Source organism: Falco biarmicus, chromosome 2, assembly GCF_023638135.1.
Source record: "Falco biarmicus isolate bFalBia1 chromosome 2, bFalBia1.pri, whole genome shotgun sequence".
NCBI classification, from domain to species: domain Eukaryota; kingdom Metazoa; phylum Chordata; class Aves; order Falconiformes; family Falconidae; genus Falco; species Falco biarmicus.
In genome coordinates, this window is record NC_079289.1 from 45469481 (window position 1) to 45483508 (window position 14028).

The 14028-nt window shown below is 39.4% G+C and overlaps 1 protein-coding gene across 8 annotated transcripts in view; it reads left to right on the forward strand.

The window, feature by feature from the left end:
* LMO7 (LIM domain 7) overlaps nucleotides 1-14028 on the forward strand; it is a 131041-nt gene that overhangs the window by 28777 nt on the left and 88236 nt on the right. For all 8 annotated transcript variants that reach the window (XM_056328302.1, XM_056328295.1, XM_056328294.1 and 5 more), the window contains exons 2-3: nucleotides 5192-5262; nucleotides 8898-8967. In XM_056328302.1, the coding sequence (XP_056184277.1) occupies nucleotides 5192-5262; nucleotides 8898-8967 (141 nt within the window). The remainder of the gene's footprint in view (nucleotides 1-5191; nucleotides 5263-8897; nucleotides 8968-14028) is intronic.

The window sequence follows — 14028 nt, forward strand, 5'->3', positions numbered from 1 at the left end:
GGAGGCAGGACTTTGGGTAATGCATCTGAAGTGTCCCACAGAGCAGCTGCCTTGTCATTGTCACAGTCTAGAAGAACCACCAGTTCCTACAGGAACACAGGAAAGGGAAAAATCCCTACTGCTTTTGTGCTACCTTTTTTTGTTTGTGTGTTAGTCTTCCTTCACAACAGACCCTAAAAGATAAAATCAGTCAAGATGAGATTAAGCACGTTACTGAGGTTAAGCATGTTACTGACAACTGTATATAAAATGCAGTGGGCTTAAAATACCATATGGAAACATGTCGTGAATCTACTTCCAGGCCCTGCCAACCCGTACAGGTGCCAGGGTGCTGGGAGCTGCTTGAATGCTTGCTTGTTGGCTGTGGGTGTAGCCTGATATCTCCCTGTGCATCGTACAGTAACAGTACGTTCTAGAAGGGTGTGTTGGGTGAGGGCGGTTAGAGCCAAACAAGTGCTGTAAACGGAGATATGTAATGCTGGGGTTATGTAAGGATGGGGCCATTTGCTATGTGGTCTGATCCAGATTTTTGGTAATGGGTAGGGGGAAGAACAGGCCACTAGCAAGGTAGTAATTCAGACAGTGATATGTGTGTGAGGTGATCTGCCGAGGCTGGCACTGTGACAGAAACCAGCAGGCATAGCTGAAATTCTGTAGTGGGGTGGTACCTCAGCATCAGATTCATAGTGTCCCGGTTCCCTACAGCACAGGACTGCTCAAGTCCTCTCTGCAGCATGATAAACTTGGCTTTTCTTGCTGCAGCAGGCTGAGCTGGGGATCTGAAGTTCATAAAGCGGTGTAGTATCCTTGAGGTTGCCATCTGATGAATGGCTTACCCCATGAGATCCTTGCATGAGCCTGCATTAAGGCTGTTGCTGTTATGCGTGGTTCAGTACCTTTCTTGAATCTTCCATCCCTAACCTACGACCCTACATCAGGGAGCTGTGTGCTTCATGTGGATGCAGTTAGCATTTCTCTCAAATAGGTGCACAGCGTCCTTGCGTGGTTGGAGATGGTGCAGTCCACATGGGACAGTAGTAGAGGAGCTCTGAGTGAGGTGGAGAGAGGGGGGCTGGCCAGTGTGAACTGTAGAGCTGGCTGGGCGCCGAGTACCTGGCTCCACTGCAGCAAGGCATTGTTCAGGTCCCTGGCTGGGCATGATGCAGAGCTGCCTCCTTGCTTCTGAGCAGCTAATACTCTTGTAGCGGAGAATTGGTTAGCCAGCATGCCTGTGTATGTGGTACGAGTCCTGTATTAGATGGGGAGAGTCTAGCTTTGGTGTTTCCACCACAACAAAGTTAAATGGAGAAACGTGCCAGTCCCTTGCACTTTGAGTTGCATGTAGTGGTATGTATGGGAAACCAACCCACTTGAAAACATTTGCTGTCCTGCAGTAAAGCTGCGTTATTGCTAAAGCCATTCAAACTTGTGTAAACTATGAAAGCAACTTGACATAAACTCCTTTAGTATTTTTTATTAATACTGAAGAGCCTTCAACTTTGAATAGCTTTTAAGGCAAGGAAGGCCTATTCTGATCAGCTATATTTGGCCTCTAGTAGGACAAGCCAAAGCCATGTACTCGGTGTTAATTTTGATACTGAGGCATATAATTAGCATATTCTTCTGTGCCACGTGCTGTTTGTTCATTCCATCATGATTTTGATGTCATTCCATCTTCAGAACGGTTGATCTTTGGTTATTTCTTCTTGATTTGTCTCCTGCAGGAATCACAGTAAACCCGAAATGAAACCAGCCCTCTGTGTATGTGTAAGCAATTTTAAAATGTCTAAATTTAAGTAAAGACTTGATTTGCATACTGTTTGAAGTAAATTGCTTGAACTTGGCAATTGCAAGTTACCAAAGTATTAGGGGACGCTGTCTTACGAAAATAAAATCAGACTCTTTTATAGCAGCAATTACATGTGATTTCATGATACAGCCTTTAATTATGTCACTGCTCTTTTTCTGTCAAAAAAGCAGAGAAAGAAGCAGAATACATTCAGCTGAATGAAGGAGAGAAGAGAGACATAACCTGAAGAGTTATGTTGTTCAAACATGGATAAAAATTGCTTTTGCAAGATATTTCCTTTATTATTTGGTGGCTCACAAGGCCTAAGTGGTTCAAAAATTGTCCAAAATCAATTATGCCTGTTACATAAGAGTACCACACCCAGTATAACCAGTTTTAATGAATAAACAGTGACTCACAAATCGTAGACATTGTTTGAAGATGTAATATCTCGGGGTGGGATTCACTTCATCTTACTTGGGTTCTTAAAAGTCAGGGAACTCTGAGCCAGTCCTTGGCTTTCCATTTTTGTTAATGATACGTAGTTCCTCTGTAGGCTATAATAGTTAGAGCTGAGCTTGATGCCTTGCAGTGGGTGTAAGTTGGATGACAGTCTGTGCTGAGAAAAGTCCTCTGTCGCTGTATGAAAGGTTTAAAAATGGAGCACTTATTTTTGTGACATCAACAAATTCAAGCTGTTGTGCAACTTGGAAAACATTTCAGTTTCAAGCCACCGGTGTTAAATTGTTACTTGAGAATACCTCTTAATTACTTAATTATTAGTTGTCCTTTAAAAGCCAATATTAATGAAACCTAGCTTGGCAGTACCAACGCTTTTCTTTTAATGTCAACAAACCATGTAGTCGTCAAAATCTGTGGATCACATGATTGGTCGGAGAGCTCCATCCATTATATCAAATCAGTGTTGATTGCCACAGTGGCTCTGCAAATAACTCAGTCAAAATGCTTCCAGGTAATACCTTCTAATGTAATTTTAAGAGGTCTGCAAGTCTAATAGTAGCATTTACAACCTTGTACTGAAGTTGGATTCTTGTTGTTCAAGAATGTTCTAATTACCTGAGGTCATGTGCCTGAAGACTTTGTGGCAGTCAAAAATGTTTTGCACTCCGTTTTGGAGGGCAGGTGTTGGGTTTTTTTTGTGGAAAAGACCACAAGATAGGCCACAAAAACATGGCCATCCACTGCAGCGTGGCACTCCCGTGTTCTGGAGGGGCTATGCTGAAGTTTAATGTGTCTTTGGTGACACATGCTCCTTGACTTCTTGAGAATAATTTTTGTGGACTGATCTCCTTATTTAAATGCTGCAGTTCTAGGATTTTTTTGTTTTAAAGGACTTACAGCACGAAGGTTGTAGATGGATATATAAGACATTGCAGGTTTGGGATGGGCCCAACTCTAGGTGAAGGAAACATCAGTAAACTGTCTACATAAACCCAGACATTTGGACTGTGTAGTCCTGTAGGTGTCAGTGACAACTCCAGAATGAGAACAACTTTTGGACTCTTAAAATGGGCACTTGAAACATAACCAGAAAGCTAGACCCCTGTCCTACAGCCTCTGTTGCAGTACAGTTCTGCTGTATGACATGCACGCTTCAAGTTTCTAGCTTGAAGAATGAAGGGCTTAATTTATAACCCGTATTCCCTATAACCTAGGGAACACAAATATTTATATTTAAACATTCAGTGCTTTTACATTAGCTAGTTTCCTCAAAATTATTATCACTGAATATACAAATTTGGAAGCAAAAGACCGTATTTTATTTGAGGTAAAGGTAATTTTCAGATGCTGTGTTTTTAAATGACTCTTGAAAATTATATTGCTAAGATGCAAAATCTGCTCTCTTGAAAGAACAGACTGTTGTTATAGGAATACTGTATAAAATGCAGTTCTCCCAGTTTGTCATCCCGTCATCCTTTGGTTTTATTAAAAGTTGAGGATTTTCTTTCTTCTTTCCCTGAATTTCAAAATTTTCCTTCCCTTGAGTGTGCCATCATTTAACTCTCTCATATTATTGTTAAATCCTAGAAAACCTTAAACCCGAAAGGAGAGTTTAATAACATCTAGCTTTGTCCTCAATAGGGAGACTGAAGTTACAGCTTTTGAATGAAAAGGTAACCTACATTAAAACTGGTTACTTAAGTTGCAGGATTTCTGGTGTCAGTATATGTTCCTTTTGCAATTTGGAAAAAAATAATAGGGTGATAATGTAACATATCCTTAAAGAGCTACACAGTCTCCTTTGCTCTTTTACCAAGCACAGCTCATTTGTTTCACTACTAATTTCCTTAATTACTCTGGTAATCAGTAGCTTTGGTCTGGATGCACACAGGTTCCACAGCACATTTAATTGTGTCCTTGAAGTCCTGTGCAGTATCAGGGATGGTCAGGATCCCCAAAGGGAGGTTTGTAATTAATTAGTGACTTAACCTTGTGACCTTGAAGCTCAAATACCCTTCCTAGCGTTTGATTTCTATACCCAAATGGGATAAAACCTTCTTCTGGACTCTTTTAGGAATATTGACTCCTTTTCTGGCTTGCATGTGGGTTACTCATCTGGGTACTTAGAAGAAATCTGCCACATTTGGTCCCTTCAAGGGGCATGGGCAGAGTGGAGGTCTAGTAGGAAGCACCCAAGTGAGTTTAGGCTGGAGCAGGGTGCTGTGTTGATGGTTTCATTTGAGATGGAGGGAGTCAATGCCAGGAGCAAGCTTTTATGACAAACAACTTTGCTGAGAACCGGTAGGCAATGCTTTTGGCATTGGGTACGTTAAGTCCTTTATAAGACGCTGTTCACTGCTTTTTGTTCTGAATATAAAAAGTAGTCCCACTAGTACAGTCCGACCGCTTGCCAAGTAATGGGAATTGATGTGCACGTGGTAACGCGGACTTGCTGGGGTGGTTCTTTAGTCACACTGCCTTAGGTGCAAGTGGCAGGAAAAAAACCACCCTATTAAAATACTTTGTGCCAGATATCATGAGTATACACGCTGTAACATGAAGTAGGAGATAAAAGACTTTTCCTCTTTTTTGCTCTTCTGTTTGAAATTTATTTTATGCTTTTCAATGTGGCTGGTATTGCTTTAGAAAATAATAAGTATTCCCAAAGAATTTATCTGATGATTGACTTAAACTAGAGGAAACTGCTTGAAGATCTTGCCTCTGACTTCTTTTGAGGCATAAAGAACTGTTTTTAAAATACTTATTTCTTTTGAAATTAATATAAGAAAATAATAGTATGAACTAAAGTTTGACTTAAAAAGTTTTTGTTGGTTTATTGGTGGGTTTTGGTTGTTACGTTTTTTTAGTACTTCCTAAATGCTCTTGCTAGTCCTGATTTTGTGTGTCTGTCCAATTAACTCTCAATTCTTATTTTTATAGACAGTTACTGGGAAAAGCTTTGGAACCAATGACTTTCGAGCAGCTCTAGAAAATGGAGTCCTGTTGTGCGAGTGAGTATTGACTTGCCTATGTTCTTCAGGTTAACATTAGTTGGCTGCTTTCCTTAGTGACCCCTGAAATTCTTTTCTGAAGTACCAGAAGTATTTTGTAATAAGTAATTTAATTTTTGTAATACCTGTTGTTTGCTGTCAGAAGGAAGAACAATTTTCAGACATCCTCTTTATAGACCTACATGTCCCATGGCTTGTCCCACACACTTCTTCGTGTGTTACAGAGTGGATCGTGCTGATCATCTGGCCAGTTGATTGGTTTTATTGATTATGTTGCTTATGGTATCGCTGGGCTTTCTCTTCAGCCTGTGCAAGGTGATGTGGCCATGGCTGGGATCAGAGCACTCATTTATCCCTGTACTCGCTGTTGTTAATGTTTGGGGTTTTGTCCTCTATTCCCACTCCCTAGTAAGAAATTATTGTAAACTCTGTGTGCTGGTTTTCTTTAAATCCTGAAAGCTACCTAGTCCTACCAGACAAGTCTACACTAGGATAAATTTTCTTTTAAAAGGTACTAAATTTCAGAAGTGAACTTTACAAAATTGTAAATTGACAGGCAGGCATTTGATTTTATGTGTCCGTTACTAATACTGCTCAAACAGTTACATCCAAGTATCTCGGTACCTTAGAACCTATTGGATGTCATTTGGCATACTTTATAAAAACATTAAAAAAATGCTTTAGGGTGATTAAAGTAAATGGACTGGGTCTCAGCATAACACAGAAATATGTTGTCAGGTAGGTGCACGTGCAGTCCAGGTTTCAGGACTTTCTGGACTGACTTCGTTATTGCTTTCAACAGCAAACTCTGACCTCAGCTCTTTTTGGAGTGCTTTCTCCAAAAGCTTCCTTATGCTTATATATTATAGGCTTGGCAATAATGGGACTTGTCTGGTTTCGTTGCTAGACTGAGTCAGAGATGTAAAATACCCACTTGTCAGGTCTCTTCCACATATCTGTAATTGGTTTTGTACTTACTGGAACAGGTTTCAGGACTGGAAGTGGTGCTAATCCCTTAGTATTTTAAGGAACAGCAGGTGTAAATGTCATTAGAATGCTAGTGCAAGAGAAATCTTTTTAGAGAGCTACCTGGGACACTTAAAAAAATCTCTTGAATCTCAGAACCACTCTTAAATCAGTTCAGCCAAGCTAACTTTCAGAAAATATTTATAAAGGTTTAGTTCTCTGAAATTTTTTTTACTATATACCAAAAATAATCAAAGCAATGCCAAAAGGCAACATCCCTGCATTTTCCCTTCTGTGAATATTACTGTCTTTTCTGTCCTTGTCCTTCTATGTTTCTGTTTTGGCACTTCGCCCATTAATTCTGTCTTGCTAGTTTCTTCTGTAGTTTTCTTTGTGATATGGGGAGTTGATTAATTTTGAATCATTTCGTAGAGATGGACATTGTATTCTTATTACTTAGGTAATCAAATGTTAACTAGACTGAATGTGGTAATAAAAATAATGTATACTTTTAATAAGAAGATCTTTCTTCAGGTATGTATTTAGTGGGATGTGTGTATTGTGTTCAGCTGTAACTTTTAAACAGTGTCTTTAAGAGCTGGCAGTAAACTGATATATTCTAATTCTTTGATATCTTCATTGTTGACGCTTATTTGGCAAAAGAATATGAGCCTCCATCTGCCAAATGCAAATCAGTTAAATTTATCTGTACTTAATAGCCATATGCAAGAAAAAACATCCTGTAATTTCTTCAGCTAAGCAGCTTGCCTTAGGAGGCATGCAGCTTTCTTGAAAGCAAGATGCCTCATTATGTTGCACTAAATCATATAGCTGTCTTCCTGTGTCATAATTTTAAATTTGACATACTCAAAGTACAAGAAGTGATTTCATAGAAATTCTGTGGAAGTAGAAAAGAGCAAGATGGGAAAGGTTTTCAGATGTCTACTTTGCTGAAAAGTCAGAGTGCAAGATCTTAAATAATTGAAACAAACCAGACATGACATTGCCCATTTCCTTGGTTTACCTGGGACGTGGCTAATTTAGTGTCCACAGATACGTTATCTCTGGAGATGGTGTATTTGACTGAAACTATAGCAGATAAGATGTACACTTGCACCACATACTCCTGTAGCAGTCCAGTTGGTTTGTTTGGCTTACTTAATGACCAAGTGTACATGTTGACTGAGTTGACAAAATAAAGCCTTTTACATTTTACCAGATCTCCTGTGTATACATTAGAGGAAGAAATCACTAAGGCTTTCGTGATCACATGCTACTTCATGTTCTTAAGTACGCTAAAACAAATAAAACCTATGTGTTTGGAAGATTAAAAAAAAAAAAAAAAGGGTGGGGGGTGGGATGTCGGGTAACTTTTTGTTTATTAATTCCACCTCAGCAGATCACTTCTTTTTCCTTGTCATGGAAAAGTCATCAAATGTATTTTGTTTACTAAATAACTTAATGCAGTTGAAAAATCTCAGGACCTGCTGCCATTATTTCTTCTGCAGGCACATAGAAATCTATTCTCCATTCCAGTGTATCTAGGTAACTCTCTTTCTGTTTATCTTCCAAATACATTTGCTGCTTCAGCAAAAAATGCCTTTTCCTACACAGAGTTTTAAACTCCCAAGTCCTGACTCTGTATTGGTGTGGGTAGATCACAAATGTTTGCCGATGCTTTGTGGGGTAAAGGGTCTGGCCAGACAAGAAGCAGCAAGAAGAGGGAGCAAGTCCAAAATCCTCAAAGGTATATAGGCAGATGAAGCCTGCAGGGTATCCTCAGTTCCCATTCTGTGTCGCTCCTGTGGTCTAGCATGTAATTTGGTGAACCACAGTATTTCACTACCTCTATGACTGAAACCTTGGATATAAAGGTGCAAGGAATCCTGTGTCTTTTCCTCACTGCAGGACAAGGTATGTGTTCGGGCTTGTGTATTTAACAGTGACATGTTAGTCTGTCCTGTCTTAGTTTAATTATGAATTTTGTATAAAGTAAGAGTGATATGAGGCAGAGTTTCTTCTGGCCGAAACTGAAAATTACTTGTGTGTGTTAGTCACGTTTGCCAAAAATTATTGTGGCACACATTGTACGGGGCTTGACAACGTTATGAAAACTCAGATGATTTCTTACACTTACAGGAATATCAATGCTTTCACCTTGAACTCTGAAAGTTAATATTCTGATATATTTTTGCCATCTTCCGTATCAGAACTTTTATGTGAAGAAAGTCTTTAAAAGGGAAATTTGAGTGTCATCAACATCACCACACGTGTAATAGTAACACTGATCCGTTTCTGCCCATGGCTACCCAGGCACTTTCTTTACTTTTTTCTCACTTTGTCATTCTCAGAAATCTCTTTTTGTGCATGTGTGTGTGCAGCTTAGCCTATTTTTGCTTGTATGGTCTGTTGTTACTTGTCACTTCTTGGAAAACTGATTTTAAAAGACTTATTACCCTTTTGTGAGTAAACAAATTCAAATAATTTTTTCTTCATTCCCCCCTCCCCAAAGAAGCCTTTTTGGCTATTTATGTGTACTAAAAAAAATAGGTTCAGATTTACTTGGTTCAAGTCATGTAGGTAGCACTACATGCAAAGTATTTCTTAATAAGCATTGATGCTCATGCTTAAAGTTGATTATGTAACAAAATCATATGTCTTCTTTCTAGTTTGATTAACAAGATCAAACCTGGCATCGTTAAGAAAATCAATCGTCTGTCAACTCCAATAGCTGGCTTGGTAAGTAGCGGCATGAAATCTAGTATCTGGGGTATGACACCAAGTTCTCTTTGGTTTTAATGAGAGCTTTCTTGCTTGTTGTTCTTACATGGTCTTGCTACAAAAACCTACTAAGTTTTCAAAATTTAGCTTTGTTTCCCTTTCTGTTTAAAATTGTACCCTTTATATGTTGCCTTAAACCACAAAGGTTACCTGTTCTGTGATTTGGGTCTGTACCTTTAATTAGGTTGTCACTGTGAAGCTTAATCATCCCCAGATATATCAAACACAGATGACGGCTGCTGTGCACAAACCTATACAGTGTTACTTCCCTTTATTTAAAGGCCACCATCCTATTTTATATTCACAAGCCACTTCAGATGTCCCTTTATTAGGGAATAAGCAGACTAGGAAATGTTCTGTGTAACTGGAATATTTTTAGAATCTGCTTCTCCCCACCCACAGCAAAGTTTAGGTTGCATTAAAATAACTCTGATGCAATGATCTCTCTTCAGGCTTCAGTTAAGGGATTTGCCAATGTTTTGGCTGTAAATCACATTGTCAGAGGGAGAGGGGGGAGACAGATGTAATCATTTTCACAGGAAATGTAAAAGATTTCCTGTATGCTGTTTGGCAAAGTTGCTGTCAAGAGACCGTAGGGTAAATTTTGTAGCCATTTAGCATCAGAAACCCTTTTGTGGGTAAACAAATGCAAATATTTTTTACTTCATCCTTCTCCCTGCCCCCCCCCCCCCCAAAAAAAAAACCCCAACAAAAAACAAACAAACAAAAAACCCCCAAACAAACAAACAAAAAAAACCAACAACAAAACCAACCACCACCACCCCACCACCCACCCCCCCAGAAAAAAGCCTTTTTGGCTATTCACGTGTACTAGGGTATCTAGGCCATTTAGTCCTGTCACAACAACTCTATTGGTCTCATCTTTAAAAACCCAAGATAAACAGTGACATATGCATGATTCCTGTTAACAAACGGAACATCCACTTTATGGTAAACATGCAGTGTCAACATTAGGGAATGTTACCTGATTTCTTAGTAGGAGTAGAATGCAAAACATCTCTAGATACTTTTATTTGTATGTTTTAGTGGGATGAGCCCACAGTACATCTGCTTTTGCTGGTCAACCATGTATCTCATTAGAGAAGTGTAGGTAAGTGTGGCTGGAGGTCATAAGATTGAATTAACTTGCCATATATTATTGCACGAACTGAGAATGCGCATTTCCACATCAAATAAATATAGAAAGTATTAGTTGCCTTTGTCCCAGAAAAGCTTAGGGTATTAGCCTTGTGAATAATGAGAGCTGCACATTCTTTTCCCGTGAGGCATTCAAAAAAATTCAAATGAAACCAAAATCATTCTGGGGAGGACAGAACAGTTATTCTATCAGCAGTTTGATTGCCTAAATGGCCTCTGAAGTAGCCATTCGATCCAAACCAGAAAACCATAGGCTGGATTTAATTTTTGTGGTGGCTTTAATGTTGTCCTGAATCCTAACTGTAAGAACTGTTGGGTTTATATGCATTTTTTTGTTTGTTTGTTTCCAGATGCAAAAATTCAGATTATTCATTAGATGTTTAGTTGGTATCTTTCTTGTAGTGTATAATTGTTCCTTCAAGTTGTTTCTAGTTCCTACAAGTCTTCAAAAATAAAGGGGAGGAAAGGTGAATGATTCTCGTAAACCAAGATCATCCAGTGGTATTATTAAAATACCACTTCAGAATAGTTACTGAGTGAGATGATGTTTTGTATTAACCCATGGAAAAGGTTTTACATAAAATACTTCAGTTTCAGAAGATTGTTATTATGAGGACCGTAATGGGAGGGTTCCAGAAGATGGTGCTTACGGTGGCAGTGGAGGGAGGGGAGATGTGTTTTCCCAGACTTGAATGTGCTCAGTGACGCCAGGTTTGAAGAGCCCAGCTTTCATCCCAGCATGTAAAACTCAAACTGAAAATGGTGGGGTTTTGCATTTATGGAAAAGCATGCATTGATACCTGATAGGCTCAGGATACTGTGGCTGATGAACTGTAGGGTTTAGAGGTGGAAAGAGCTTGCGAAGGAATTAGCCAGAAGGCTGGCTTGCCATGTTCTAGAAATATTTTCATGGCTTGTAAGTTGCTTATCCCACGGTGTTTTCTGTGGCTTCATATATATACTTCTGTGGCTCTCACTTCGGATTTCCATGTCTTTCAGTCTTGCATTAATTACTCCCCACCAAACTTTTAAGATTTAGAAATTACAGTTGTTAGGGGGAATTTTTTTTTCTTTAAACCTGATGGAAGTTTTGACTTCAAGAGATGACCTTTTTTAATTTTTTTTTTCCTAAAGGATAAACAAATGCTGCAACTTGAATTTGTGTCTTGCAAATCCTGTAATCCAAACATCTTTTGATCATGTTCTTTCTACAGCTTCTCTTCGCAGTCCTCTAGACTCATGTCCTCAAGTCCGTTTCCAAAACATTTTATCCATTCATCGTTGGGCAGCTAGCATTTGTCTCCTGGCTTTTCTGATTAAAAGGAAGCAAACCTCCCATATTCTTGACAGTTTTGTGGCAGTCTGATTATCAGAAGGAAACAAATGGTTTCAAAGGCATCTTGTTTCTTTTTTTCCTTTGTGTTTTTTTCCCTTCTAGGAATTTGCTCAGGTTTCATTCTGTTCTCTAGAGAGTTAATATATTTGACTACCACGTAAGTGTGTATGTGTTGTGTTTACTTCAAATACTTGGCAGGTTTTCTCAGCGGTACAGAAATGCAGTGTTCAACAGGCATGTTCAGCTGAATCTCCAGAAGGGTTTCATTGTATTGTTTCTTTGAGTTCATGGTTATTTTGAAAACAAATTTTAAGTAAAATAGGAAGTGAAAGCCTATGTAAATAATGAAATATTCTGGTTTATGTGGAATATTTTGTGCTATAATTTTTTTTTATTGAGTTAGGGTGAGGTGCTTGGTGCTTTGTTGTTTTTTTTTTAAATGGAGTAAATGCATTATTAATATATGTCATATTTACTTTTATGACACCTTAGTTATCATAAAATCGAACAGGGGCTTTATATTAGCAGGATCACCTAAATTCCAAGCACATCTTAGCTGGTTTTGGGTGTGGATTGCAGTGGTTCAGGTATAAACATGGTGGCACAGATAAATATGTGTGTTTTGACAATTAAATACTGAAAAAAAACTTGGCATTCAGTTCACAAAAAATGCTGAATTGGTACTAGGCAAGCTTATAAAATATTGATTAAATTCATCCCCAGTTTGGCATGGCACAGGAAGGCTGGGCTGTGCCTTGTGTGAGAGTGTTTGTTACAACTCTTTGGGGCCATAACTTGACCTCCACTTCATGCTGCTTCGCCCCTGCTGCTCTGCTTCGCCTCTGAGGCACATGCCTCCCATGGTTTGGGTGAGATCTAGCCATTCACTTAGCCATGTTTTTCTGTTCATTTCTGTGCCAGTTTGGAAAACTGCTTCAGTGGGGTTAAGGCAGGTACCACAGCTGTTGCAGGGATAGGATGGTGAAAGACAGGTGACTGAAGAAATGTCCATACAGCTCTTAAGGTGGTTTCCTGAGCAATGAGGCATGCCAATTGCAGGGTGCAAAAGACTAACTTCAGCAGTAGTCGCAGAAAGATGCCACTTGGGGCAGGTTGATTTTTACCAGCCCATGGCAGGTTTTGGAGATGGCGACATTCCCATAGGTTTCCTGAAGGGAGTTGGCTGGGATGTGGCTGTTGGTTTGTTTGCTTTAATGTTGGCCATTTTTAAAAAAATGCCATTTAAAACCTTTGCATTAAAATAGTTTCTGGAAAACAAAAATTTAATTTCTGCTTATCTTCCAAACTGTCTAAAACATGGTTTGTGCAAAGAGCTACACGTGTTTTCCCTAGTACAGCAGAGCAGGCAAGCAAACCGGTGCAGAGTAGCAGTTCCTGAAGCCCTCAGGCATTTCTGGCAGAAATGGTAACAGGGTAACCAAAAAGTCAGAGGATGGTGGGTGATGAGGTTTCATTATGCACGGTAGTGCAAGTGCAGTCTGCCTTAAAAATCCACTTTTTCTGGTCCATACTTATGTGAAACAGAGATGGTATTTAAAGAAGATGACTCAAATTTACAAATCTTGCTGGGTTCAGATCCTGCAAAATCATTTTGCTCAGCACTCTCAGAGGGTGGGAGTGATAGAAATAAAATCAATGCTTAGCAAAAGCAAGCCCAGAGAAAACCTGGTTCTCGATAAATACGGATGCTTCAGCTGGAACCCCCTCATGTGAGATGGTTTGGGTATAATTACATGAGGGGGAGGACATTGTGGTCTGACAGCATATTTTCCAACAAAGCCCTGCTGAGCATTTTTGGAGGTGCATCTCTGGCTGCAGTGTCGTTGTTCCCCAGAAACCTCATGTTTCCAACACAGTTGGCTGAACACAGAGACTCATAAACTGGGATGGAAGTCATAAGACATCACGAGACAGTGGGAAGATGAATGGGTTTTATGTAGTATATGCAAGCTCAACATATCTGTCATAATAATACATTGCTTGTTGCTCAGGAGGAATAACTGTGTGTGCTGTAGCAAGGCAAAATTTCAGTTAAAGTAAGTTTCCAGCTGAGACCAGGTGGCGAAGCAAACTCAGAGTTAGTTGATAGCTTCTTTGGAGAGTGGTAGCTAATGGGAACTTTGCTTTGCAATGTAACAATTTGGTCTTCTAAGACCATCTATCTATCTTTCCTTGCAGCCTCTGTGAGATGGAAGTCCAACACTTCGCCCTGTGGTTGGGAAGCATTTCATCACATCAGAGGCGTGAGGGCAAACCACAGGGCAGAGCAGAGAACTGTTGGGTTTTCAGAATTGGAAGTGAAATAACATAAGTGCATGTTTTTTAAAGTTGGCCCCTGATTTCAAATGAGTAGAGATGTTGATAACTGTCTCAGTGTGAGTGCTGGATGAATATTAGTGCCAAATGTCATCTTCATTAAGTTCTTCAGCTTTGGCAGAAGGCTTTTTGTGAACTTCTGTTTCCCTTTCACACAAGAGAATAAATCTGCGCATCTCTAGGCAGTC